Below are 24,339 nucleotides of genomic sequence, written 5' to 3' on the forward strand. Positions count from 1 at the left end.
TGAGCTGCAGAATTTGAATTCTGAGCTCCTGAGTCTAGAAACCCAAGGTTGAGGATGGGGTGAGGCTGGCTCTCCCCTAAGTCCTACCCCTCAGATTCAGGGTATCCTGTCCCCTGATGTCCTTATGTTGCCTCCTCTTGGGAGGACATGGCCATATTGGGTGAGGCCCTCACTGGCCACTGCATCCATCTTCATCCGCTCTGGGATTCCGGGATCCAGCGCTTAGGTCCTGCATGTCTCTGTGTCTCCCTTCACAGCTCTCCGTGCCCCGCCGCCCACCCATTCCTTTTCCTCTCAGCCCCTCCCTTCAACTTTTCTTTTTGCCACCTTCCAGCTGGGGTGACCTCCAGAAGTAGTTTCACCTCTTCAGCCTCAGTTTCCCCACCTCACACACACAGTCCCACCCTACTCCTGTCCAGGGCTAACCAGTGTATGAAATCCTCACACCTACTGGGTGTGATCAGCGTGCAGAGGGGTCAAGGACTCCTTGCTCTGTGATGTGATTCTCACATCATCACTGGAGGGGGACCAGGAGGGAGGCCCAGAGAGGGGGATCAACCTGCCCAGAGTCACACAGCCAGTGGGGACAGGCCACGGTTTTTTCCACTCTCCCTGTGCTGGGGCCAGGAGCCAGCTGGCAGGGTGGGCCTGGGGGACACACAGGGTGGGAAGATCCGCCCTGTCTCACGGGAGGTCAGTGTCCATCGCTGTGGAACACAGCTGCAGGGCAGAGGAACCAAGTCAGACTTTCCGCCCCACATGGGGACAGCTGCAGGCCCGTTTCTGTTTACAGAGCATACCCCGTCCGCAATCTCATCTCAACTTCACCAGCATTGCCTATCTCCATCATAGAAACCCACGGCAACAGCTCCCATTGCATCCCCTGTGTTTCCCAGGCTGCACCCTTCTCCCCCTTCCCTGTTAGCCTGTGCAACTCTGCCAACTGAACAGGTGCCGGGCACCAGGCCGGCGCTGTTTGAACACCTGGGTCGTACAAGCCTTTTCTTGCTTGCAGGCCCTCAGGGATTCCCTGTGGTCCATGACTGGCTTATTTCCCTCACTCCTCCTGCCCCTCTCTTCATGTTAGCCCTGCCCATGCCATGACCGTGTTAAGCGGACATCTTCCCCAGCTCCCAGCATGACCTACCTCTGTCAATCAAATTCCCCATTTATTAAAGAACCATTGTATGGCAGGCACCACGGGGGACCCTGGGACACAGCAGGCAGTCCCTGCCATCCAGGAGCTTACAGCCTCATCAAGACAAACAGAACCCAAAAGAAACGCATCCTAGAACAGGCTAGAAGGCAGCTTTAGCGCTGCGACGGGACCACAGAAAAGCAAGGGTGGCCGTGGTGGCTTTTTATTTTATTGCATTATTTTTAAGACGGTATAATTTTTCTTTAAAAAGTTGCATATGTGCAAGGAGAAAGAGACTAAAGAAGCCAGCCAGAGCCAGGCATGGTGGTGCATACCTTTAATCTGAGCACTCCAGAAACGGAAGCAGGAGAATTGCTGGGAGTTTGAGGCCATCTTGGGTTACATAGGGAACCCCTATCTCAAAAAAGGGGGGCTGTTCCAGGCTTTTTCTTTTGGGCCATCAACCAGCTCCCAAATCATGACAGGGAAACTTATTATTGGTTTTGAATGCTCAGCCTAGCTTAGGCTCCTTTCTAGCTAGTTTTTGTTGTTGTTGTTGTTGTTTGTTTGTTTATTTGAGATAGGGTTTCTCTGTAGCTTTTGGATCCTGTCCTGGAACTAGCTCTTGTAGACCAGGCTGGTCTCGAACTCACAGAGATCCACCTGCCTCTGCCTCCTGAGTGCTGGGATTATAGGTGTGTGCCACCACAGCCCAGCTTAGCTAGCTCTTCTAACTTAAATTAACCAGCTTCATTTTCTCTAGCTTTTGCCTCGGGGCTCTTTACCTTTTTTTTTTTCTTCCTTCCTTTCTCTTTCTTTCTTTCATTCTTTCTTTCTGTATACCTTGCTTGTCTGTCTGGTGGCTGCCTAGCTTCTTGCCCTGGGCATGTCCCTCTTTTTCTCCCTCATTCTCTTCTCTCCTCTTTCCTCCTCTTTCTCTCTCTAGAATTCCCCTCTATTTATCCTCTTTGCCCGTCAGCCCTCACCTATCCCTTTTCTGCCTAGCTATTGGCCACTCAGCTTTTTATTAGACCAATCGGGTGCCTTAGGCAGGCAAGATGAAACAGATGCAACACATCTTTACACAATTAAACAAAGGTAACACATCTTTGCCGAGTCAAAATAATATTCCACATCAGGGGACCAGCAAGACGGCCCAGCAGGTAAAGTTGCTTACTGCAAAGCCTGACAAATTGACCTCAATCCTTGGGAACCATGTGGTAGAAAGAGAGGACTCTGGGAAGTTGTTCTCTGACGTCCATATGCACACCACAGTACATGCACACACGTACATATACACAAAATAAATAAACGGGGTGGTGAAGAAAGAAGCAAGAGGCATGGAGACACATACTTATAACCCCAGCTATTGGAGGGCTGAGGTGTGCAGATTGTGATAGGCCAGCCTGGCCTGATACTGAGACTCGGGGTGGGGAGGCAGCATGGCTGGAAGGGAACAGACTGTAAGAAGGCCCCAAGGCAGGAACTGGACTGCTGTGGTGAGGCCGGAGTGTGTACAGGCTGTGGGACCTGGTTTGCTTTAACTGAATTAATCTGGTGCTAAGAGTCTTCAGCTAAGGAGAGATGTGCCTGGTTGTATATGGGGGAGAGGTGAGTTGCGCTATATGTATCTTAAGACAGGGTCTCATGTAGCCCAGGCTGGCATTAAACTCGCTACATAGCTGAGGATAACCTTGAACTGCTGATCCCCCTGTCTCCCGCCCTCTTTGTGCTGGATTTACATGTGTGTGCCACCGTGCCAGGTTTGCGGGGTGCTGGGGGGTCAAATCCAGGACATATAAATGCTAGGCAAGTGCTCTACCCACTGAGCAACACCCCCAACCCTTGCTTATTCTTATTTCTTGTGATTTTGTGTCTGCTGAATGGCATCAGGCTTTCTCTCTCCAGTTCTTTTTGTTTAAATGGCTCTAAAATGTTCACAAACCAAAGTTGTGTAGGAGCCTGAACCTGGGAAGGGAGGGGCCTTGTTTTCCCACCCATCCCCCTTTCCTGGCCAGGGTAGCTGTGATGAGGCAGGGTCACCACCTCACCACAAGGTCAAACCCAAAGCCTCCCCAGCCAGCCTCCACCTGAAGCACTTCCTGCCCTCTCCCTGGGAAGCCAAGCCACAAACTCCTGTCTGCACTGTGTGCTGTGTGCTCCCCAGGGCGTGGGAACAGCAACCAGCTGGCCCTCCCCTACCTGGGCTCCACCCGTTGCTGGGGGGGGGGAGGGAGGCAGACCTTGAAAGAGAACATATATACACACACAAAATAAATCTATCTTTGAAAGCAAGACTGAGCCCCAGGATCAGAGAAATCTGAATCCCCAATGTCAGCCAGGGCTCAAAGTTGTGGGGTGCACCCTGGGAGGTAGATAGGGAGAGGAGTCATTTGACAGAGGGAAAACTGAGGCCTGCAGGTGGTCAGAGCTGGCCGTGGTGGAAGACAACGTGAACATAGGGCCCCAGATCACTGATGGTGAACTCCTGAGCTCAGGCTCCATCTCCCAGGCCTGGCCTTATCTCCACAGATGGGTGTGCAGGCGGTGGCCCCAGGTGACCCTAGGGGCAGGGACTTGGCTCCCAGGTGGAGTGGGACTGAAAGGCGGCAGGTAATGAGAGCATCCCCGAGTTCCCGCGGGACCTTCTAGAGAGGGGAAAGGGTGGGCAGGGGACTTTCTTCTCCCCAGATGGCATGGTTTCACTTCTGCCCTCTCCTCTCCACCTGCACTGAGGCCAGGGCCTTTGAGGGCTCCCTGGGGGCTGCTGCATACATATGTTAGGCATCCCCTAGAAGGTCTGAGGCTCATGGGAGACAAGAAAACCACCGTCGGAGAGCTTGGCATTCCTGGGCAAGGCAAACATGGAGAGATGGAGACTCAGAAGACCTACAGGAGCACTGGTGGGGCTCTTGCTCTCGGAAGAGGTGACTCACTCTGATGGACAACCAATGGCCTACCATGAGGTTACTTGTACAGCCCCTGAGCTAGCTCTGTGGTCCAGCTCTGAGACTTTACCCAACCCCGTAGGTCTCAGACCCACAACACCCCCAACCTTGGCCAACCCAGTTGGGTCAGCCCAGAGTTGGACCCAGAAATTCCAGGTCCTGCTGCCAAGAGCATCACAAGCCAGCTAGGGGGGAGGGGATCCCAGTGATGTCACTTTCGCTCTTTGAACGTCATCGTGTTATTAGGTGCAGGGTCCATGACCGGCCGTCTCACTTGTGTCTTTGCCCTGGAAGTACGGAGTTCCTAGAGTGTGGTATTGAGGGTGATTCCCAAGTTCCATCCTAGCTGTGCGGGGAGGAGTGCTGGGTTTGATTGCTGATGTCTGCCATGGGTGCAAATTTGATAATAGTGGTATGCATATTATTTATTTGATATCTGTTGCGATCTTGTTTGGGAGATTGGAGGGAACATCTGGAATTGGAGCCCTTGTTTCTAATGATAACCAAGAGACCCCAGAGGTAGTGAGCTAGTTTCTTATCTGTTCATTACTGGGAGCTTGTTTTGTTATCCTCTGTCCTGGGGTCACAGGGTTGGGTAGTTCCCAGAGCTAGAAATCTGGCAGACGAGATAAGAGGTGAAACACACAACTAGAAAACAAGACGGAAAATGCCCAGATCCTCAATGAGAGATGAACTCGGTCCCTCCTGGATAAGAAGGAGTACAGCCTGTGTTCAAAGGAGAGACGCGGAGGCTGGTGGGGAAAGGGACCTTTTTTATGAGGCTGGGGAAGGAGATGATTTCCCCCATCCCTCAGCCTCTGAGCCATGGGAAGAGAACCCGGTTCAGTGCAGTCTTTCCAGAAGTCTTGCTGTGGGCCCTGCCCTGTGAGGGATTAGCACCCTTACTGGGGACTCCTTAGAGAAGGCAGGTGTGCGCTGCTGCTGTTCTTCAGGAGGCCCCCTGAGCATGCTTGCCTCGGCATGACCACAGTCTGGAAGCTGCAGGAAGTGTTCTCCAAGCACCTGCTCTGTGGCTCCCTTAAGGCATGGTTGGAGAACACCCAGGGACAGTGGGCTCTGAGCCTGTGCTTAGAACAACACAGTCCCCACCATTTTTGCCCACTCGCGCTGCCGTGTCGAGCGAGCGTCGGCTGCAGGCCAGATGAACTTCCCCTCTGTCCAGGGTCACCCAGAGAGACCTAGTTGGAGATAGAGGTGGGGAACCACAGGCGTGCAAAGGCTAGAAAAGGGGCGTGGCCCACACATTAGAGAAACCACTGGAAATAAAAAAGAAAGAAAGAAACCACTGAATGTGAGGAGGAGCCCAAGGGGAGGGGGGGAGGCCAGAGATAGAGGTGGGCCAAATGGCCCAGGGCCTGGCTGTGTGGATAGTGCATGGAGACCTCCTTGCATCCATGCTAACGCCAAGGAAACAGTAAGATGGGAAGAAACAGGCTGTCTAGGAAGTCAGCCTTGAACCAGCGACCTCTGTGAGGGAGGGTGCAAGAGATAGTTGGTGCAAAAGCCCTGCGGTGGGAATGAGCCTGGTGTGTGTGAGGAGATCGGCGAGGCTGGTGTAGAGTGTGCAAGAAGGTGCATGCACAGGAAACGAGGTTCAAAGCATAGCAGGGGCCCGATCAGATGGTCAGCCATTTCTCTGTGCAAAGGGCTAGCCTCAGCAGGATGGAGGGCAGAGGACACATGGTAGCCGACAAGGGCTGGGAATGGTAGCAGGCCCTGGGAAAGCCTGTCCTGAGACCCTTTGCCAACCCAAGGCCCCAAGAAGGCAGGGCAGGAGCGAAGGCTTAGTGCCCCCCTTACTGGAGGCCCTGGGTGGCAGTGCTTGTCCAGGGAGATATTCTCGATGCCTGGGAGGAAGTGGTATCTCCCACATCAAAAGGGCCACCCCCCAGGGCACCCACGCTTGGCGGCATGGGAACTGTGCTGCGGAAGGTTCTCTCAGGCAGCTTGCAGACTGCAAGAGGGTGTGTACCACCTTGGGACTGTCCCCTATGACATAGAAATGCTGCACCATCAGGCTCCACACAGCCCTCCTCCCGGTAGTGCAGGCCCCTAAAAAGAAAGAAAGATAATCGTTTTTAAAGCTACTCTTGAAATATGAGTGTGGCCAAGATCTCAAGACTCCTCTTCCTGTCCATTTCCCAGGAATAGAGACTCAGCAAAATGGGGAATCATTTGAACCAGACTTTGGGCATCATGTATCTGAGGTAGCAATCTGACTATCCTGATTGATAGAGGCTGACTGGAGAGCTGTGTTGTGGATTCTTTGGGCTTCAGAGAGCTGTGATGGATTAGTCATGCCTGACACTGGTAGGAGACAAGTATGTCGTGGTGTGGATGCTAAATATTTTTCTCCCTGCCCATATTACCAACTGTACTGAATAAGAAGAGGGGCGTTCTCGTGAGGCAGAAAGGAAAGGGAAGTGGGAAGGCAGAGATGAGGGGAGGACTTCAGCTGGTGTGTCCACATGTAGTGTTCATACATAAAGGGGGAGGCAGGCTGGAAGCCATGGCCACCTCTCTGCTGCCCTGTAAGTATGGAAAGTAACAATCAGGGTAGTGCTGTCCTCCAGAAAGGTCTTGAAGGGTGGGGACACAGCCTAAGGCCGTTCACATGTTCAGCCCTTCCCATTTGGGGTCCTGCCACATTGCAGAAGGAGAAGCTCTTGAATCCTCACATGACTCCTCATTAAAGGTAGGGAAACTGAGGCTCAGTGCCTACATGTCACTTCCACTGACCTCAGGGCTCAGGGCACCCAAACCTCTCCCCCTTCCCTCCTCCCATGGAAGCAATGACTTCAGATTGTCCCAGCAACTTCCCCAAGGATGGGCCTAGATGGTAATGGAATTGATGGTGGTGATAGTGGTGATGGTGGTGATGATGGTGATGGTGATGATGGTGGTGATGATGGTGGTGGTGGTGATGATGATGGTGATGATGGTGGTGATGATGATGGTGGTGGTGATGATGATGGTGATGATGGTGGTGATGATGGTGATGATGATGATGGTGATGATGGTGGTGGTGATGATGGTGATGATAGTGATGATGATGCTTTCAGAATACTCCTTAACTTCTGGGATTTGTGCCCCTCTCAGTAAACAAAAAGCAGGCACCGCACCGTGCCCACTCCACAGATGGAGAAACTGGCACAAAGGCCGACATGATGTGCCGTGTGCCACCAGCTGATCAGGGGCTGAACCAAGAGACAGAAGCAACTGTGGTTGTCCCTAAAAGGCAAAGAATAGTTTTTTCCAGGGGCTCTTTATCTGTGTGAATCCTGCTGTCAGGACTTAACAGAGCCTTTATTGTGCTCAAATAAGTTGGGAATCTTGGAGCAAGAGACAGTGCAGTGTTTCCCAACTTGCATGTGTGCTGAATCCTTTCCAGAGTGCTTGCTCTCTATTGAACAAAACTTAAGCCGGGTGGTGGTGGCACACACCTTTAATCCCAGCACTCGGGAGGCAGAGGCAGGAGGATCTCTGTGAATTCGAGGCCAGCCTGGTCTAGAAGAGCTAGTTCCAGGACAGGAACCAAAAAAGCTACGGAGAAACCTTGTCTCGAAAATAATAATAATTAAAAAAAAAAAACTTAAGAGAAGCTAGCTCGCCAATAGTTGGGTTTCAGACCAGAGGAGAGGGAACTGGGGCCCAAATACTCTCTGGTGGGAGGAGGCCGTCTGTAGTAAGAAGAGGAGCTCGAGTCTGGGATGTGGAAGCTCCGGGTTCAGTCCCCAGCACCACAGAAAACTGGGTATGATGGAACACACCTGCAACCTCAGCACGTGGGATGTGAGGCAGGAGGATCAGAAGTTCAAGGGCATCCTTGGCTACAGTTCAAGTTTAAGGCCAGCCTGGGCTACATGAGAGCATGTGTAAAAATAAGAGTCAGAACTAAGCCTAAGGATGTTTCCATTAGAGTCCCCTGACTGTACCCCATCGCTGACAGGAGCCCAAGATGGGATGGGGTTTCCTGGTGGCTCATAGGGATGACAGAGAGGCAGAGGGGATGAGGTGTGCCCGGAGGAAGCCTGAGGTAAAAGCAAACCAGGGTCCTTAGCACGGAGTCTTGGGTCTGGAGTCCAGCTGGGACCTCTACTCATCCCCACAGGGTTCCGGCGCTCCCCGTGAAGAACTTGAATGGCACCGGCCCTGTGCATCCAGCACTGGCAGGTAAGACCCAACCCAATGAGGCCCCGCCCACCAGGCTCATGATCCCCGCCCCTTTCGTGAACTGGTGGATGGGCCCAAGAGCGGCCTTTCCCATTGGGTTAGCTTGGCTGCAACTTTGGGTAGTGCCTTGGGTAGGCGGGGTCAGAGTCTGGGGAGACGCCCTGCCCTCCAACCTCTGTGGCATCCACCAACCATGAAGGGAGGGCGTGGCTTGTCACAACTCTACCCCTCATCACTACACCCCCACTCCCAGGGATGACTGGGATACTGCTGTGTGCCGCCGGGCTGCCCGTGTGCCTCACACGAGCCCCCAAACCCATCCTGCACCCGCCCCCCGTGAGCAAGAGCGACGTGAAGCCTGTGCCCGGAGTGCCCGGCGTGTGCCGCAAGACCAAGAAAAAACACCTCAAGAAAAGTAGGCCCCGTGTGACCCCCAAACACAACCCCAGAGCTCTTAGGACCCAGTAGGCATCGGCCTCTGCTTGCCCTCAGCTCGCCTTTCACCACCTCCTTCCCGCCTCTCCCCCCCCACCTACACCCCAGCGCTTGACCCCACCCCTCCTGAGACATGTCCCCCCATCTCTGCAGGTAAGAACCCCGAGGATGTAGTCCGGAGGTACATGCAGAAGGTGAAAAACCCACCTGATGAGGTGAGCCGTCCTGGAGGGGTCTCAGCTTCCAGGATCAGCTCCTCCCAGCCAGCCTCCTCCTGCCGGTCCAGGCCTCTTTTCCTCCCCAGGCCCTGGGGGAGGGGCTTACGTTTAATAGCGTCACACCAGATAGACGGTTTTAGGCCACATTTTCCATTCAGGGTTTTGCTTTGGGTACTTAAGCATTTAACCCCTGCTCAGGGGCTGTCTAAGGAGGGGGTCAGAGCCAAGGTTTACCCATCTCCCCATCTTCAGTGTCCCCCCTCTGTCACCTTCCTCATGACCCCCCTCCTCACTGTCTCCCTGGCCCTCCAGGACTGTACCATCTGCATGGAGCGGCTGGTCACAGCATCTGGCTATGAGGGCGTGCTCCGGACCAAAAGTGTGAGGCCCGAGCTTGTGGGCCGCCTGGGCCGCTGCGGCCACATGTACCACCTGCTCTGCCTGGTGGCCATGTACTCCAATGGCAACAAGGTGGGCCACAAGGTGGGCTGCCCCGCGTGCAGTGGGTGGGTGCCGGGTAGTGAGTTGGGTAGTGGCTGGGGGCCGGGTGGGACCCCAGGGGCCTCAGACCAGCACGCTCTTCCCAGGACGGCAGCCTGCAGTGCCCCACCTGCAAAGCCATCTACGGGGAGAAGACCGGGACGCAGCCGCCAGGGAAGATGGAGTTTCATGTCATCCCACACTCGCTGCCCGGCTTCGCAGACACCCAGACCATCCGCATCGTCTATGACATCCCGACGGGCATCCAGGTCAGCCCCACAGACCACAGCCCCGACCCTGTGAGCCCTCCAGAGACAATACCTGCCTGTGATCTGAGCCCTCCTGCTCTCCCCACAGGGCCCTGAACACCCCAACCCAGGCAAGAAATTCACCGCCAGAGGCTTCCCTCGCCACTGCTACCTACCCAACAATGAGAAGGGCCGGAAGGTGGGTGCCCACCGGCTCTCCACAGTGAACGAGGGCGGGGTCCCCAGCCACCATCTTCCTGGCCTGCCTCCTCTTTGTCCACAGCCCCTGCTGTATCATTCCTTCCAAACCAGCATGCTAACAGCAGGTCCCGAGCCTGCTTCATTCCATTCACACCCACTGAAGACGCCTCAGAGAGGTCAAGTAACTTATGTACGGCCACAGAGCTCAAACAGCCCTCTCAAGTCCTTCAGGTTGTCCGATTCTCATTTACTGTTTAACTGAAGAAGCTAGCACCTTCAGTTTTCCTGTGAAATCTCCAAATCTTTAATCGTTGGGACTAATTCACAAGAGAGGGGTCTAAGCCTCATCTGTACTGATGGCAGGTCCCAAAGCAACAGAACCTAAAGCAGTGGATGGTAATGGAGCAGGCTGAGGCCCCAGGCTGCCTGTAACTTTCACCCCACCCCCTCCCCAACCCCTCCAGGTGCTGAGGTTGCTCATCACCGCCTGGGAGCGCAGACTCATCTTCACGATCGGAACATCCAACACCACGGGCGAGTCGGACACCGTGGTGTGGAACGAGATTCATCACAAGACGGAGTTTGGTTCCAACCTCACCGGCCACGGCTACCCCGATGCCAGCTACCTAGACAACGTGCTGGCTGAGCTCACCGCCCAGGGCGTATCTGAGGCCATGGCCAAGGCCTGAGGCTCAAGTTGCCCGCCTTCCCTCTTGCTTTGCCCCTAGATAGGCACCCGCCTCCCTGCAGGTGGGAGGAGCCTGAAGCACTAGGGGACCTGGCCGGTGGCAGTGGGAGTGACAGGAGGACACCAGGCCAGCTGGCTCCAACCTGCGGCTCCCAGCAAGGGCAGCAGAGACAGAACGGCCAGAGAGGGCGACCTCCCTATGGGAAAGACGGAGCTTTGCCCTTCACGCCACACACACACACACACACACAACACACGCACACACACGTGTCCTGTTGCACGCACGCGCTCACGCACGTACACCCACGTGCCTCTGACTTCCCCTAGTTTGGGGGGAAAAGAGACAGAAAGGCTCCCATTGTCACATCCTGTGGATTCCACCTGTGTCTCCATCACATCTTAATAGACTGTGTCCCCTTCCCAGGACTTGGGTCAAGCACCGGGGAAGTGGGGAGTCTGCAAGGTTTTCAGGGGCCAGTCTGCCCCTTTGCCTCATCCCTCTAACCCATGTCAACTCTGCCACCCGCCCACTGGGCACTGCAAGTCAATGGGGTAGAAACCCCAGGTCACAGAGTAGTATTTCCGCAGGCCACTGGGGATGAGGCTGTCTTATTTTGTGCTTGTGTCTATTTATCTTTCTGGGACCCCAAACCTCTTCCTCCTGTGCCCATCTCTAGACCTCTGTCTATCCCAGGCAACGGCGTTGTTCTTGCCTTTGTACCAGCTTCTCCCCCACTAAACCGCTCCAGACATTGAGACCCAAAAGCTGTAGCTTCTGGCTTCAGGAGCGAGGGGAGGCCTTGTTCAAGCCCACGCATTGAAAACGGAGAGCAGGCCGCAAAGCGTTAACTTTTCACGCCTTGGAAGTGGGCAGTGGGCGGCTGATCTCTCAGGCCAACCAGAGGCCCGTTGCCCAGGCAACTCACCAGCTCCGCCTCTGAGGATTGGCTGCTGGGATGGAAGACGGCCAAGCTTTAAAGGGACGCCAGCGATTGCTCTTTTGAAAAAAAAAAAAATCTACCAGTCCCACTGTGGGTGGAGAAATAAATGGTCTTTCTCCTTGTCGGGCCTTTTTCTGCCAAGAGGGTGCTGGGTGTTTGTGCTTCTAGGGAACACTGGGGAGTGACGGCTTGGGAGACAATGGTAACCATAGGACCACTTCCCGGGGCAGCGGGAGAAAACAGTGGATGGGCCCACTGTCCTGTCTTACAGCATCTAGAGAAGGAAACAGAACTCTTCTCATCAGCAAGAATATGCGCGTGCGCATGCACACACGCACGCACGCCAGAGAGACAACGATGATGGAACTCTGCGTGGCCCTCCAGGAGGATGTGGAAGAGCTGGGAGATACCTTACCAGCCTACGGTTGCCACCCTGCCCTGAAACAAGGAGCGGGAAGAAACATTCCCTCCTAACAGAGCCTCTGGCAGCCCAGGTGTACCCAAGGCAGTGGGAGGTGATGCTCCGGCTCCAGGCGACCTCTGCTGGTCACACGTGGGATAGCGCTGCACCGACTCTGGTGCTCTTGATCCAGCCAGGAGTTTGTTCTGTCCACTCAAACTCAGGAGGCTTCACAGGCTCTTCAGCTCTGCCCGCCAAGTCTTTCCAAACATTTCACCCTCTGTGGGTCTCTCATACCTCAAGCCACAGTCCAGACTTGTGAACCCCAGAACTCAGATGCCTGTCCCCCCAAATCCTCAGATGGATTCAGTGGCCAGACAGGACCTGGGAACTTATGTTTATAGTCAATAATCTCATGGACCCCCTAGGGTACCCCAATTTTAACACTTCACAGCTAAGCACACTCACTCGTCACTTTATACAGGGTAAACTGAGGCTCAGAGAGGGAGAAAGAACCTGTGACCAGCGTCAAGGCTCTGAATTGGCATGCTGGGCTCTCAGCCCATTCTGGAAAAAACTGGTTTCAGAAACCTGAGGTTGGGGCCGCCAAATAAGATGGGGGCGAGGGGGATACAGAAGTATCTGTGAGATCATGAGACTCACAGAAGTGGAAACAGGAAGAAGCTTATTTAGGGCTTTTCCGAGACAGTCAGGAAAGCCCTCGGCACAGCTGTGTCCAGCAGCTCAGGGTGCACCCAGTAAAGTGGAGACTGGGCTCCGAGAAGAAAGCGAGGTGTGGTCAATACAAGACTGGGCCCTGCCAAAGGCTCCCATGCCCTGGCTGGCCACAGGGCACACAGGACCAGGCTTTGTCTGGGAGGCTTCAGGCCACAGCAGTGAAGAAGGCAGCCTCGAGGAGATGCCTGGGCCAGAGTACACTGAGGAGGCCCCCATGGCTCCACCTCCTCAGCATCCAGCATCCTAGAGGGCCATTTGCTTCTGGAACTCCTTGTGGGCTTGCTCCAAGTCATCAAGTACCTGCAGCAGATGGATGGTGGCATCTCTCTGCTGGGCCAGAACCTCTGTGCGGGCCCCTGAAGGGAAAGAGCAGGCCATGGGGGTCAGCATGGTGAACTGGGCTCTTGGTGGCTGTCACCAGAGCCCAGTAGCTCTCTGGGGCTCTAGTTTTATCCCATGCAGAAAGAATCCCAAAATTCAGCAGCAATAGGGTACCACTGGTAAACTGGAAACATGAGGGAATGCAGGAGGACAAAGGGTGCATTTGCAAGGGACAAGATGGGAACCCTTTCTCCCTTACCATCTGTGGCATCTGAGTCCTTCCCAGGGCCCATGTCTACTGCTGTGTCCAGGCTGGAGTCCTCCAGCAATTTCAGCCTTAGGGTTGTGAGGAAAAGGGACAAAGCTGGTTTCCAAGGCACAGTGCTGCTCCTACCCAAGATTCTCTGCTGCTTGCTGGAGGAACCAGAGGTTCATCACCACCACTCCCATTACCACCACCACCACCATTATCATCATCATCACCACCATCATCACCACCACCACCATCATCATCATCACCATCGTCACCATCACCATCACCATCACCATCATCATCATCACCACCATCACCATCATCATCTCAACCAATCACCACTCTGTCACCACAGACATTTCTAGAGTAGCAGACTCTACACCAAGAAGTCCACACATGAATTCATTGAATGACACAGGCAGCTTACATGAGGTGGGTACTTACCAGTAACACTGTTCTCCAGGTAAAACACAGACACACACAGAGACCAAGGAACTTGCCTAAGCCCATGCAGTGGAATAATGTCTCCTATATGTGGGAAGCTATGTGGTGTCCCTTTCACTGGATTAGCTCCTGACCCTTAGCAGTATTGACTGTGAAGTCAATGCCCTGTCTCCTCCTTTGCTCTCTGAGGCACAGAGAGGTCATGTGATCAGCTGAACACCACACAGCCACCAACAGGCCAGGATCTGAATCCAGGCAGGTCAGTACAGATCCTTCTCTGTGGTGGCTTGGAACAAACCTTTTGATAATAACAGAGCCCTTCCAGCCAGGAAGAGGGAAGGAGGTATCCCGAGATACCAGGGAGGTTCAGAAGCCAAATTAAATAGACCAACTGTGCCCAAGTATGGAGCCCCCCATACTGTAAGTTCCCATGCTCCCTGGGGTGGTTTGAATAAGAACAACACACCCTGGCTCATATACTTGAATACTTGGCTCCCAGTTGGGGAACTGTTTGGGAAGGATCAGGAGGTGTGGCCTTGTTGGAAGAGGTGTGTCACTAGGGGTGGTCTATGAGGTTTCAAGAGATTCAAACTGTTCCCCGTTAGCTCTCTCTGTCTCCTGCTTTCGGATCGAGATGTGAGCTCTCAGCTGTTCCTGCTGCTATGTCTTTGGTCCACCACCATGGAGTCTAACCTTCTGAAACTTAAGCCCCCAATTAAACTGGTTTTAGGGTTTTGTTTTTTTGTTTTTTGTTTTGTTTTGTTTGTTTGTTTGTTTGGCATTGCCTTGGTCGTGGGGTATTGTCACGGCAATAGAAACCTTACCTAAAACAATTCATTCTGCCTTACAGATCATTCCAAGCCCTGACTTCCTGGACACCAAGGTCCCATGGCCCATGCACCTCTGAAAGTTCAGCTAGTGTACTAAAAAATGGATAAATAGGGCTGGGCTGGAGCTCAGTGGAGTGCAAATCCCCTGAGTTCTATCCCCAACACTGACAAACAGAAAAAGAAAGAAAACAGAAATACTGGGCCTGCAGCTCAGTTGGTAGAGAGTTTGCCAACCATGTCTGAGCTCGAGGCTCAGTCTCCAGCACCACATAAAACAGACATGGTGGCACACACCTGTACAAGGTCAGACCAGGCACGGCATCACACACCTGCAAAGCCAGACCTGGCATGGTGGCTCACACCTGCAAGGCCAGACCAGGCATGTCAGCGCACACCTGCAAGGCCAGACCCAGCACGGTGGCTCACACCTGCAAGTCCAGACCAGGCATGGCATCTCACACCTATAATGCCGGCACTGAGGAAGTACAAACAGGAAGATCAGAAGTTTAAGGTCATCTGCTACATAGCAAGTTCAAGGCTAGCCTGGGCTCCATGAAACCCTGGAGAAGGGGAATAAATGAATATGAAGAGGCCACACAATGGAACGAGGCAGGTGATACCCACCTGAGTTGGTCCCGCCCCAGGAGCAGTTGGCGATACACCGCCTGGGCCTCGGCGTCAGGATCCAGTGGGTCACTCCAGTCTCCCAGTGTGACGGCTGAGTGCGTGCGGCTGCAGCCAGCAGCTGAGGGTACACAGCACTGTCAAGAAAGTCTTGTTCCGAACAAGCAGCCTCTGCCCCGTTCCAGGCGCAGCTGTCATGCCGATTCCTGTGCAAACCTCCTCCACTTAGCCAAGCCCCCCTGTAGCTCCTGCCTGGGTTCCAGCCTCCCCCCTGCCTCCACTCTGATTCAGAAGCTGCAGCCTCACGAACTTTGACCCTGTTCAGCTTTAACTGTTAACAGCCTAGCGTCATCTGAGAAGAGAGACTCAGATACCAGGATGTCCAGATCAGGCTAACCCATGGTCACGTCTGTGGCAGATTGTGTTGATTGTTAGTTGATTCAGGCGGGCCCAGCCCACTGTGGGCAGCACCATTCCCTAGGCAGGTGGTCCTGGGCTGAGTGTGAACCTCTTAGTGAGCCAGCATGCCCTGTTTCTCCTTGGTTTCTGCTTCAAATGTCTGCCCAGCTTCCCTCAATGATGGATCATCATCTAGAAATGTAAGCCAAATTAACCCTTTTTCCCCCTATGTTGCTTTTGGCAGAGAGTTTAATCACAGAAACAGTAAGGAAGCTGATACAGACCGTATTGACCCATGGGCTTGCACCCCTCACTCACCATCTCCACTCAACTCTAGCCACTCAAGGTCACATCTCCTGGCAGCCTTCACCAACCCCCGTCCTGGGACTGGCTGGGGCTTGGACACTCTCTAAGTCTCCGGAGCCTTCTAACACTGTGATAATTGTATTGGGGCTGGGATGGGGGTCAGTGGTAGAGTGCTCAGGGCCAGATATTCATCCCAGCAGCAGTGTAACAACCTGTCATCCATCGTCACCATGGTTGTCACTGCCATCTAGCCTCAACAAGTCAGGCCATGTGCTCTGGGCAGCTAGTACGTAGTGGGAATGCTGGAAACAGTACTTGCGTGTAGCTAGCACTATGTGCCAGACGGTGCTGTGCATATATCAACTCAGTATCAGCTAATAGAACCAAGGAGGAAGGGCTATCCTCAACCCCGCTTCCCAGTTAAGACCGAGGAATAGAGAAACTAAGTCACTTACTCCTGGCTGCACAAGCGAGGGTGAGACGCTACTGATCGGCAGATGGGGAGGGCAGAGCCTTAGCAAACCCCCCTCCCTCACCTAAGCGCTCAGCCTGGAGGCAGCAGGTCCAGCGTCCGCTGCGGAAGGCACCAGGGTGGCAGGCAGCCAGCTTGTCCTGGTTGGCCGCGCTGGCTTTACGCAGGGCCGACAGCCATTGGTTGAGGTCATTCACATTCTGCAAGGGGTAGAGGCCATCAGAACACAGTGAGACTGAACCGTGGTCCCCACCCCTGATTGTGGTGACACCTTACCTTGCACTGGAGGTAGGTGGTGTGTGGCACCCCAGTGCCATCCTGCGTCACCACCTGCATGACGTGGGGCAGTTGGAAGGCACCCTCATCCACGCGCTCCACGGCACGGATGCAGGACACTGGGATGGATGAGTGAACCTGTAGGCAGCCACATGCAGCATCCCTTTGGATATGGCACCAGGGGGGTCACCAAGGACAGGTTCTCATTCTGCATAGTTCTGTTGTGCCTTCCCCACAGTCCTGCTCTGTCACCTGCTGAGTGACTTGACTTTTCTGGGACTAAGTTTGCTTCTAGCAAAACATTAACATCACTGATACCATCATCACCAGCATCCCATAAACACCATCATCCTCATCATCACTGTGACCATCATCACTATCATCACCATAATAATCATTACCACCATCATAACCAGGATTATCAACACCACCACCAAAACCACCATCACCATCACCATCAGCAGCAGCAGCACCATCACCATCATCACCACCATCACCATCATCATCACTATCACCACCATCACCACCATCATCATCACCATCACTATCATCATCACCATCATCACCACCATCATTATCACCATTACCACCATCATCATCATCACCATCATCATCACCATCACCACCATCACCACCATCATCACCATCATCACCATCATCACCACCATCATCACCACCACCATCACCATCATAACCATCACCACCACCATCATCATCATCATCACCATCATCATCATCATCATCACCACCATCACCACCACCACCACCACCTTCACCACCATCACCATCATAACCATCACCACCACCATCCTCATCATCATCATCACCATCACTATCATCATCACCATCATCATCATCACCACCATCATTATCACCATTACCACCATCATCATCATCACCATCATCACCATCATCATCATCACCACCATCATCATCACCATCATCACTATCATTCCCCTCTGCCTCACCACCATCCTTGCCACAGCAGTTGCTTATGGAAACTCACTGTGCACATGGCACTTGACTGTGGCTTTTGGAACCTTACGTCCCTCAGCTCACTCAATGATCATGACCACTCTCTGAGACTGGGCCTGTTAGTCTCCCCAGTTTAAAGATGAGGAAACTGAGGCATGAAGGTAAACGACCCTGCCAAAGTTTCTCAATCCGTGGACCCAGCCTCACAACCCAAACAGCCAATGAAATGCAAGCCATGCCTACATGCCAAGTCCTAGTCTCCCCTGGGCTGGTTAGGATGGAAGACAGTGGTGTCACCTGCCTAGGACAGAGCCTGGCACACACGGACAACAGGGAACGCTTGTGCCCAGTGACTGAGTTGTTGGGCGAGTGCCTGGATGTGTGTGCGCCTGCACACAGCCAGCAGAAGAAATGGATCGTATGCGAGTCTGTGATGCCTGGTGTAGACCGTGTGGCCCCCACACGTGCGTGTCCACACCTGGTCAGAATGCCCAGCTATGAAATGTGCACCTGCTCAAGTGTGTAACAGCAAGTGTCCCTGTCCCTGGCCAAGCTTGGGGCCAGCCAAAAGCTTGGGATGTGTTGCCTTAGCTGTTATAATATTGGGGAAGCAGTTACCCCAACTCCCACCCTGAGCCTCAGTTTCTCCAAGCACCCTCGTGGCATCTTCTTGTGGCTGGAGTCTCACCTGCCACTCTGGAGTCTTGGAGTAGGAGAGGTCCTGCCCACTCAGCCGGAAGTAGCGCTTCTTGAAGGCAAAGCGTGTGGCCAGGCCTCCAGGCTCCTCCTTGCGCTTCAGCAGGAAGCCTTCCCGAACAATTGTCGAAGGTTGGACCAGGGCACAGGCTGGCCCCCCAGCCTCTGGGAACAGAGAAAGGGGAAGGGTAACACCTCTGGCCCCTGCTGCACTGTCTGCTCCTAAGGAGCGGGAAGACCAAGGCTGTGACCTCCGACCCCACTCCTTCACACACACACCCCAGCCACTGAGGCAAGGGACTGAGAAGCATGGGAAAGTGGTATCCATATCCCGCTCCGAGCCCAGGAACCTGCAGGAGAGACTGCAACTGGCCAGCACAGGGTGTCCAGCCAATCCAGGAACGTTTCCCAAGCCTGCTCAGAGCTCCAGACTACAGACCTCTCTCAGCACCCCCTCCCATCCAAGGTCACCAAAGTCATTGCCCCTGGTGACTCCTATGTGACCCGAGTCTCCCTCTTGGAAGTAGCCTCTAACCCCAAGTCCTCTGCTTCAGAGCACATGACACCGCTCCATTCCCAGCACAAGCCCAGCTCGCCACAGCTCTCCAGTGCTCCACGTTCTCCGATCTCTCCTCCTTCTCTCTTCTGCACTAGCCTCTCTGTCGCTCTCTTTCCCCACCCCAGGACCTTGTGCTGTTCACTGCTTGGAACACTCTTACATCGAGACTCGTTTTCCGAATCCTAGCCACGGTGCCTCCGTCTTGCACCAAGATGTCCTTTAGCTATTCCGTGTGCCCAGAGAGAAGCCAGAAAAGCCATCCTTCTCCCAGTCAGTGTCTCTGAGGACCCCCGAATCTCCCATAAGAGCAAAACGAAGCATGCTGGTTTGGCCATTGTTTGAGCCTATAGTCATATCCACCTCACTGACGCTAGGTGGCGCTCTGAACCCAGGGCTGCATAGCGCCCGGGGTGGGGGTGGGGGGAGCCGCTAGGTGAGTCACTGGGAACTCCATTCTCTGGGCACCTGGCAGCATCCCCATCTGGGAGCAGATGTTAACTTATCAAACTCCAAAAAGTCACAGTATCTTCATTCTGGTGTTGCCCAGACTGGCCTGTAACTCTCTGTAGACCAGGCTGGCCCCTCTTGCCTCTGCCTCCTGAGTGCTGGGATTAGAGTAGTGAACCACTTCACCTGCCCACCCCTCCCTCCGTCCCTCCTTTGTAACCCCCTGGCTATTTGGCCATTGTCTTACAGCTTGGCCCCCATTAGAATGAAATTCTATGAATAGGCCCAAGATTTTCTTCTCACTGTGTGTGTGTGTGGTGCGTGCATGTGTGTGCGCATGTGTTCACGTGGAGACCAGAGGTTGATTGACATCTGAAATCTTTCTCTGTTGCTCCCTGTTTATTTTCTGACACAGAACCACTTGTTGAATCTGGCGCTCACTTCTTGGCCTCAGTGACTGGCCAGGGAGCCCTGAGGACCCACCTGTCTCCAAACCACCAATGCTGGGGTTACAGGCAGGCACAGCCATATACAGATTTTAGGTGAGCATAGGGATTTGAACTCGGGTCCTCAAACTTGCTCAGCAAGCTCTTCACCCACTGAGTCATTGCCCCCTCATTAATCACATCGTCCAAAGCATCTAGAAGGAGAACTTTCTTTCTATTTTTTTTTTCCAGTGCTGGTATTGAACCTAGGACCTCATGCAGGCAAGGCAAGCTCTCCTTCAGGAAGCCCACGCCCTGGGCCTTTGAGATGGTGCCTATTAAATGGTGGAGACTTATTAAACCTACCCATACCAGAGACTCCATGCCACGACCCTGTCACATGACCACATTGGTACAGAGGACCTAACTGAGCCTGACACGAATGTTAACTGACTAATTAGTTGACCTTGGTCCTGGGGAACTGGGGACTAATGGCGTACTCGCCGGCCCCCGGGGCAGGGGGGGGGGAATCACAGGTCAGGAGCAGCAGGATCGCAGGGCTCACCCTCAGCCCCATCCACATCCACCAGCTGGTCCAGGAAGTCCCTCACACGTGAGATGCTCTGCAGCAGGAAGGGGTGGAGGGGGGCCAGCCACAGCTCCTTGCCCTGGCCGAGCTGCTGGCCCAGGTTCCCAATGCTCTGCACAGCCTGGAGCAAAGCAGAAAGGAGGCCAAGGTCACTCTGAGGCCAGTGCCCTTTGTGCCCGAACTCCGATTCCCATATCTGTACACCTCGGGCACTTCCTGGTCCTCCCTCTCCCTTTTGGAGTCTGCACCCCCAGTTAACCCAATACCCAGCACTACCCAGTTTTATCAAATGCAGACCCATGAAAGTCATAGTTGTGGCTACTTTGTCAAGAATAGCTTAATTCGGGGGCTGGAGAGATGGCTCAGTGGTCAAGAGCATTGCCTGCTCTTCCAATGGTCCTGAGTTCAATTCCCAGCAACCACATGGTGGCTCACAACCATCTATAATGAGATCTGGTGCCCTCTTCTGGCCTGCAGGCATACACGCAGACAGAATATTGTATACATAATAAATATTTTTAAAAAAGAATAGCTTAATTCATACTAAGGTATAAATGATTGCTAGCCCACTTCTCCCATTTCTTTTGAAAGGAGTGAGTTTTCGTGATCTCAAAAAAAAAAACGAAAAAGAAAAGGGTAAGTGGGCTGGGGCTGTAGCTCAGCAGTAGAGTGGCCGCCTCCCATGCATGAGGCCCCATGTTCAATTCCCAAGGTGGTACATTTATGATCTCAGCACTTGAGAGGCTGGGGCAAGAGGATTGCCTCGAGTCCTGGGCCAGCCTGGGTGATGGGGCAAGTTCTACGTCTCAGTGGCCCAGCAAGTCCGTGTCATAGAAAACAGAGACACCCACACAAGGAAACTGGCTTTCTTTGGGGCTTCTCCCAGGCAGCCTTTCTGATCTTTCCCATCATGCATCTCTTCAGCTGAGCCGACTCAGGTGCCCCCCCCCCCACACACACACACACCTTGGCGAGAAGCAGCAAGGAGCGGCTGGTCTGGGGATCTGCGTGCTGGTCTCTGAGGTCAAACAGCTTTGGTGTGAGGATGGCGGGTGCAAAGAAACGCAGAAATAGGAAACCGCTAATCGCCAGATACTTCACATCCTGCCAGAGAATCACAGACGACAGTTGGGAAACTGAGGCAGCAAACACTAGGTGCCCAGAGGAGGGAGAAGGAGTTGGGTCAGAAGGCTTATCCTAGCCTGCCAAGGAGGGTGTTCCTCTCTGCCTCGGTTTCTCTCGCTAGAAAATGGGATGACAGACTGATCTGGCAAAACTGGTTTTAGCAGACTCCTGGGCTCGGAACACAGTCATTGCAACCTCAGAGAGGCCAAGTGGCTTGCTCCGGGTCACACAGCACAGAAGTCAGGATTCCAACCCAGATCTGTGACCTGTCTGGTTGCAAGAACAGGCCGTATTTGCCTCCCACAGCCTCTCCTTGCCACTCACTCTCAGATGGGTCACAGCCAGTTTCAGAGAGGCAGCAACTGAGACACAGGTTGGTCATTTGCCTGAGATTACCCAGCAACCAACAGCAGGGGTAGTATAGCTTACCACTCCTGCCGTTCTGTCTCAGCTACCCAGGGGTCAAGAGTGTACTTAACCTCTGCTTTCCAAGTGAAGAAACTGAGACTCAGCGAGGAGCCCGGGCAGTCAGGCTGCAGAGCCCACCTGCCCACGCTGTCCCAGTCCCACCAAGTCCCTTTCCACAGCGGGCACAGCTCACTCATCCACTGCTGTGTCAAGCCTGAGCCTGTATGTCTATGTTTATTTTGGGGTGTCAGTCACACCTGTGACAGTTGCTACGCTGGAGTGAGCTAGCCTTCTGGGCATGTCAGCCTTGCCAGTGGGCCCCAAGGCTTCGGTAAGAGGGGCCCTGATCAACTGTCCTGAACTGTCCCCAAATTACCACTTCCTCCCAGGCAGGTCCCCAGGTCATTTTATCCCCCAACATTAGGTACATCAATCAAGGTACACCTGAGCCAGGCCTGGTATAGCACAGGCCTGTCATCCCGTGAACACAGGAACTGGGACTGGGGTCACAAGTTCAAAGCTAGCCTGGGCTACAGAGTGAGTTTCAGGCCAGTCTAGGCAAGTTAATGATACCCTGTCTCAAAATAAACAATAGAAAAAGGGGCTGTGGGTGCGTCTTAGCACTGGTGATTGCCTGGTGGGCATCGGGTCCTGGGTTTCTCCCCAGGGCCACAGAAGCTGCTGTGGTGGTACATGCCTGTGATCCCAGCATGTGGGAGGTGGAGGCAGGGGACCACAAGTTCAAAGTCACTGGGCTAGTTACTTTTTCGTGAACTTGACACAAGCTACAGTCACCTGGGAAGAGGGCCCTCCAGTGAAAAAACCAGCTCAATCAGACTGCCTGTAGGCAAAGTTGTGAGGGCATTTTCTTGGCTGATGATTGATGTGGGAGGGCCCAGCCTACTGTGAGAGGTCCCAGGTAGTCTGAGAAAGCAAACTAAACAAGCCCTGGAGAGCAAAACAGGGAGCAGCGGTCCTCCATAGTCTGCTGCTGCCTTGACTTCCCTCTGGGATAGCCCACAGCTCTTTTCTCCCCAAACTTGTCTTGGTGCTCATCACAGCAGGAGAAAGCAACCTAGAACAGTCACCCTTGGGTACATAATAAGTTTGAAGAGGCCAGCCTGGGCTACATCACGCACGCACATGCACATACACATGCACACACACTCACACACTCGCACACTCATGCACACACATACACACTCACATATATGTACACTCACACACTCACTATCACACATGTGCACTCACACACACTTGTACACTCACACACACTCTCACTCACATACACACTCACACACTCTCTCATTCACACACACTCGCACACACGCACACTCACATATATGCACACTCACACTCACACACATGCACACTCACACACATGCACACTCACACACTCTCAACACACTCTCACACTCATACACACACTCTCACACACACAAGCATGCACACATGCTCAGAGGCATCTCAGAGCTCCCTACCTTCATGACCTGAGAAAGCCTGTGGTCCCTCCCCACTGGGGACATGTGGATAGCACTAATGTTGGCTTCCTGGGCTGAGCTGAACAAGGAGCTGTCCTCTTGGTCTCTTTCCCTCCCCCTACCTCTGCTGCGTCCTACTTAACGCCTCTGAGGCAGCCCAGGCGAGAGCCAGGCTAAGTGGGGTGCAATGACGCTACCTCTAGTTGGGAGGAAGGGGAATCTGGGGACGAAATCTCCAGCTCGCTGGGCCTCAGTTTCCCAATCCGTAAACAAAAAGCAGTAAGTGGTGCTAATCAAAGCTCTTAACTCAGGCTGTAAGAACTGGGCATCTCCAGCGTATACCAGATTCTAGATCTTTCTGCCAAGGGGTCTAGTCTTTAGCACTGGGGAAAAGTTAGTCTGGCTGGGCAGAAAAGTTTCCTCAGTGGTAAACAGTGTGTGTTTGGTGCTCTATCGAAGGACCTGAGTCTGGATCTCTGCACCTTAGCAAGTGGCGAACAAACAACTGGAAAGCTAAGGACTCACAGGACACCCTCTGCCCAGGATGGTCCTGAATTTATAATCCTCCTGTTGCATCCTCCAGAGAAGCTGGGTGCAGGCCTGCGCCACCAAGTTCCTCACGACAGCCACCTCAGGTTGTGCACTGAACATTATTAAAACAGGATCTCAGCCCGGTGGTGGTGGTGCACACCTTAAATCTCAGCCTTTAATTGGGAGGCAGAGACAGGCAGATCTCTGTAAGTTCAAGGACAGCTGGTCTACAGAGCAAGTTCCAGGACAGCCAGGGCTGTTATACAAAGAAATACTGTTTCAAAAAATCCAAAACAAAACAGGCAAAACAAACAAACAAACAAAACCCAAAGATCTCAGACTGGCAGCCTATGGTTCAGCACAACCTCAACACAAGGTGAGCGATTTCAGGCAATTTTTGCTTGTGTGTCTGCGTGAATTAACCCTAATATTTCAAAACTGGGAGACTTTACATAGAATCTTGGAAATTGGTAAGAGAGAAAAAAAGGAAGTTAGTGGGGGGGGAGAAGGGAGGAAGGAGGGAGGGAGGGAGGAAGGAGGGAGGGAGGG

At 53.4% G+C, this 24,339-nt stretch overlaps 2 protein-coding genes across 9 annotated transcripts in view; one reads left to right on the top strand and one right to left on the bottom strand.

The window, feature by feature from the left end:
• Positions 1-11,632, top strand: part of Dtx1 (deltex E3 ubiquitin ligase 1) — a 31,497-nt gene extending 19,865 nt beyond the window's left edge. The window contains exons 4-10 of one of the 2 annotated variants that reach the window (XM_050158946.1): positions 8,219-8,280; positions 8,534-8,695; positions 8,869-8,930; positions 9,246-9,416; positions 9,521-9,682; positions 9,771-9,860; positions 10,327-11,632. In XM_050158946.1, coding sequence (XP_050014903.1) covers positions 8,219-8,280; positions 8,534-8,695; positions 8,869-8,930; positions 9,246-9,416; positions 9,521-9,682; positions 9,771-9,860; positions 10,327-10,551 — 934 coding nt within the window. In that variant the 3' untranslated portion in view covers positions 10,552-11,632. The remainder of the gene's footprint in view (positions 1-8,218; positions 8,281-8,533; positions 8,696-8,868; positions 8,931-9,245; positions 9,417-9,520; positions 9,683-9,770; positions 9,861-10,326) is intronic. The other variant, XM_050158947.1, reaches the window with a different exon arrangement.
• A 640-nt stretch (positions 11,633-12,272) lies between these two features.
• The window catches only part of Rasal1 (RAS protein activator like 1), a 29,150-nt gene continuing 17,083 nt past the window's right edge, over positions 12,273-24,339 (bottom strand). For 2 of the 7 annotated variants that reach the window (XM_050158942.1, XM_050158944.1), the window contains 8 exons: positions 21,212-21,349; positions 20,222-20,366; positions 18,218-18,390; positions 16,555-16,692; positions 16,343-16,478; positions 15,102-15,222; positions 13,210-13,286; positions 12,273-12,985 (listed from right to left, as the gene is read on the bottom strand). In XM_050158942.1, coding sequence (XP_050014899.1) covers positions 12,873-12,985; positions 13,210-13,286; positions 15,102-15,222; positions 16,343-16,478; positions 16,555-16,692; positions 18,218-18,390; positions 20,222-20,366; positions 21,212-21,349 — 1,041 coding nt within the window. In that variant the 3' untranslated portion in view covers positions 12,273-12,872. Of the gene's footprint in view, positions 12,986-13,209; positions 13,365-15,101; positions 15,239-16,261; positions 16,479-16,554; positions 16,693-18,217; positions 18,391-20,221; positions 20,367-21,211; positions 21,350-24,339 lie in introns of those variants that run through there. The other 5 variants (XM_050158939.1, XM_050158940.1, XR_007594763.1 and 2 more) reach the window with 4 other exon arrangements.

This window comes from Alexandromys fortis, unplaced genomic scaffold, assembly GCF_014885135.2.
Source record: "Alexandromys fortis isolate MF-2015 unplaced genomic scaffold, M_Fortis_MF-2015_v1.1 scaffold_90, whole genome shotgun sequence".
NCBI lineage: Eukaryota > Metazoa > Chordata > Mammalia > Rodentia > Cricetidae > Alexandromys > Alexandromys fortis.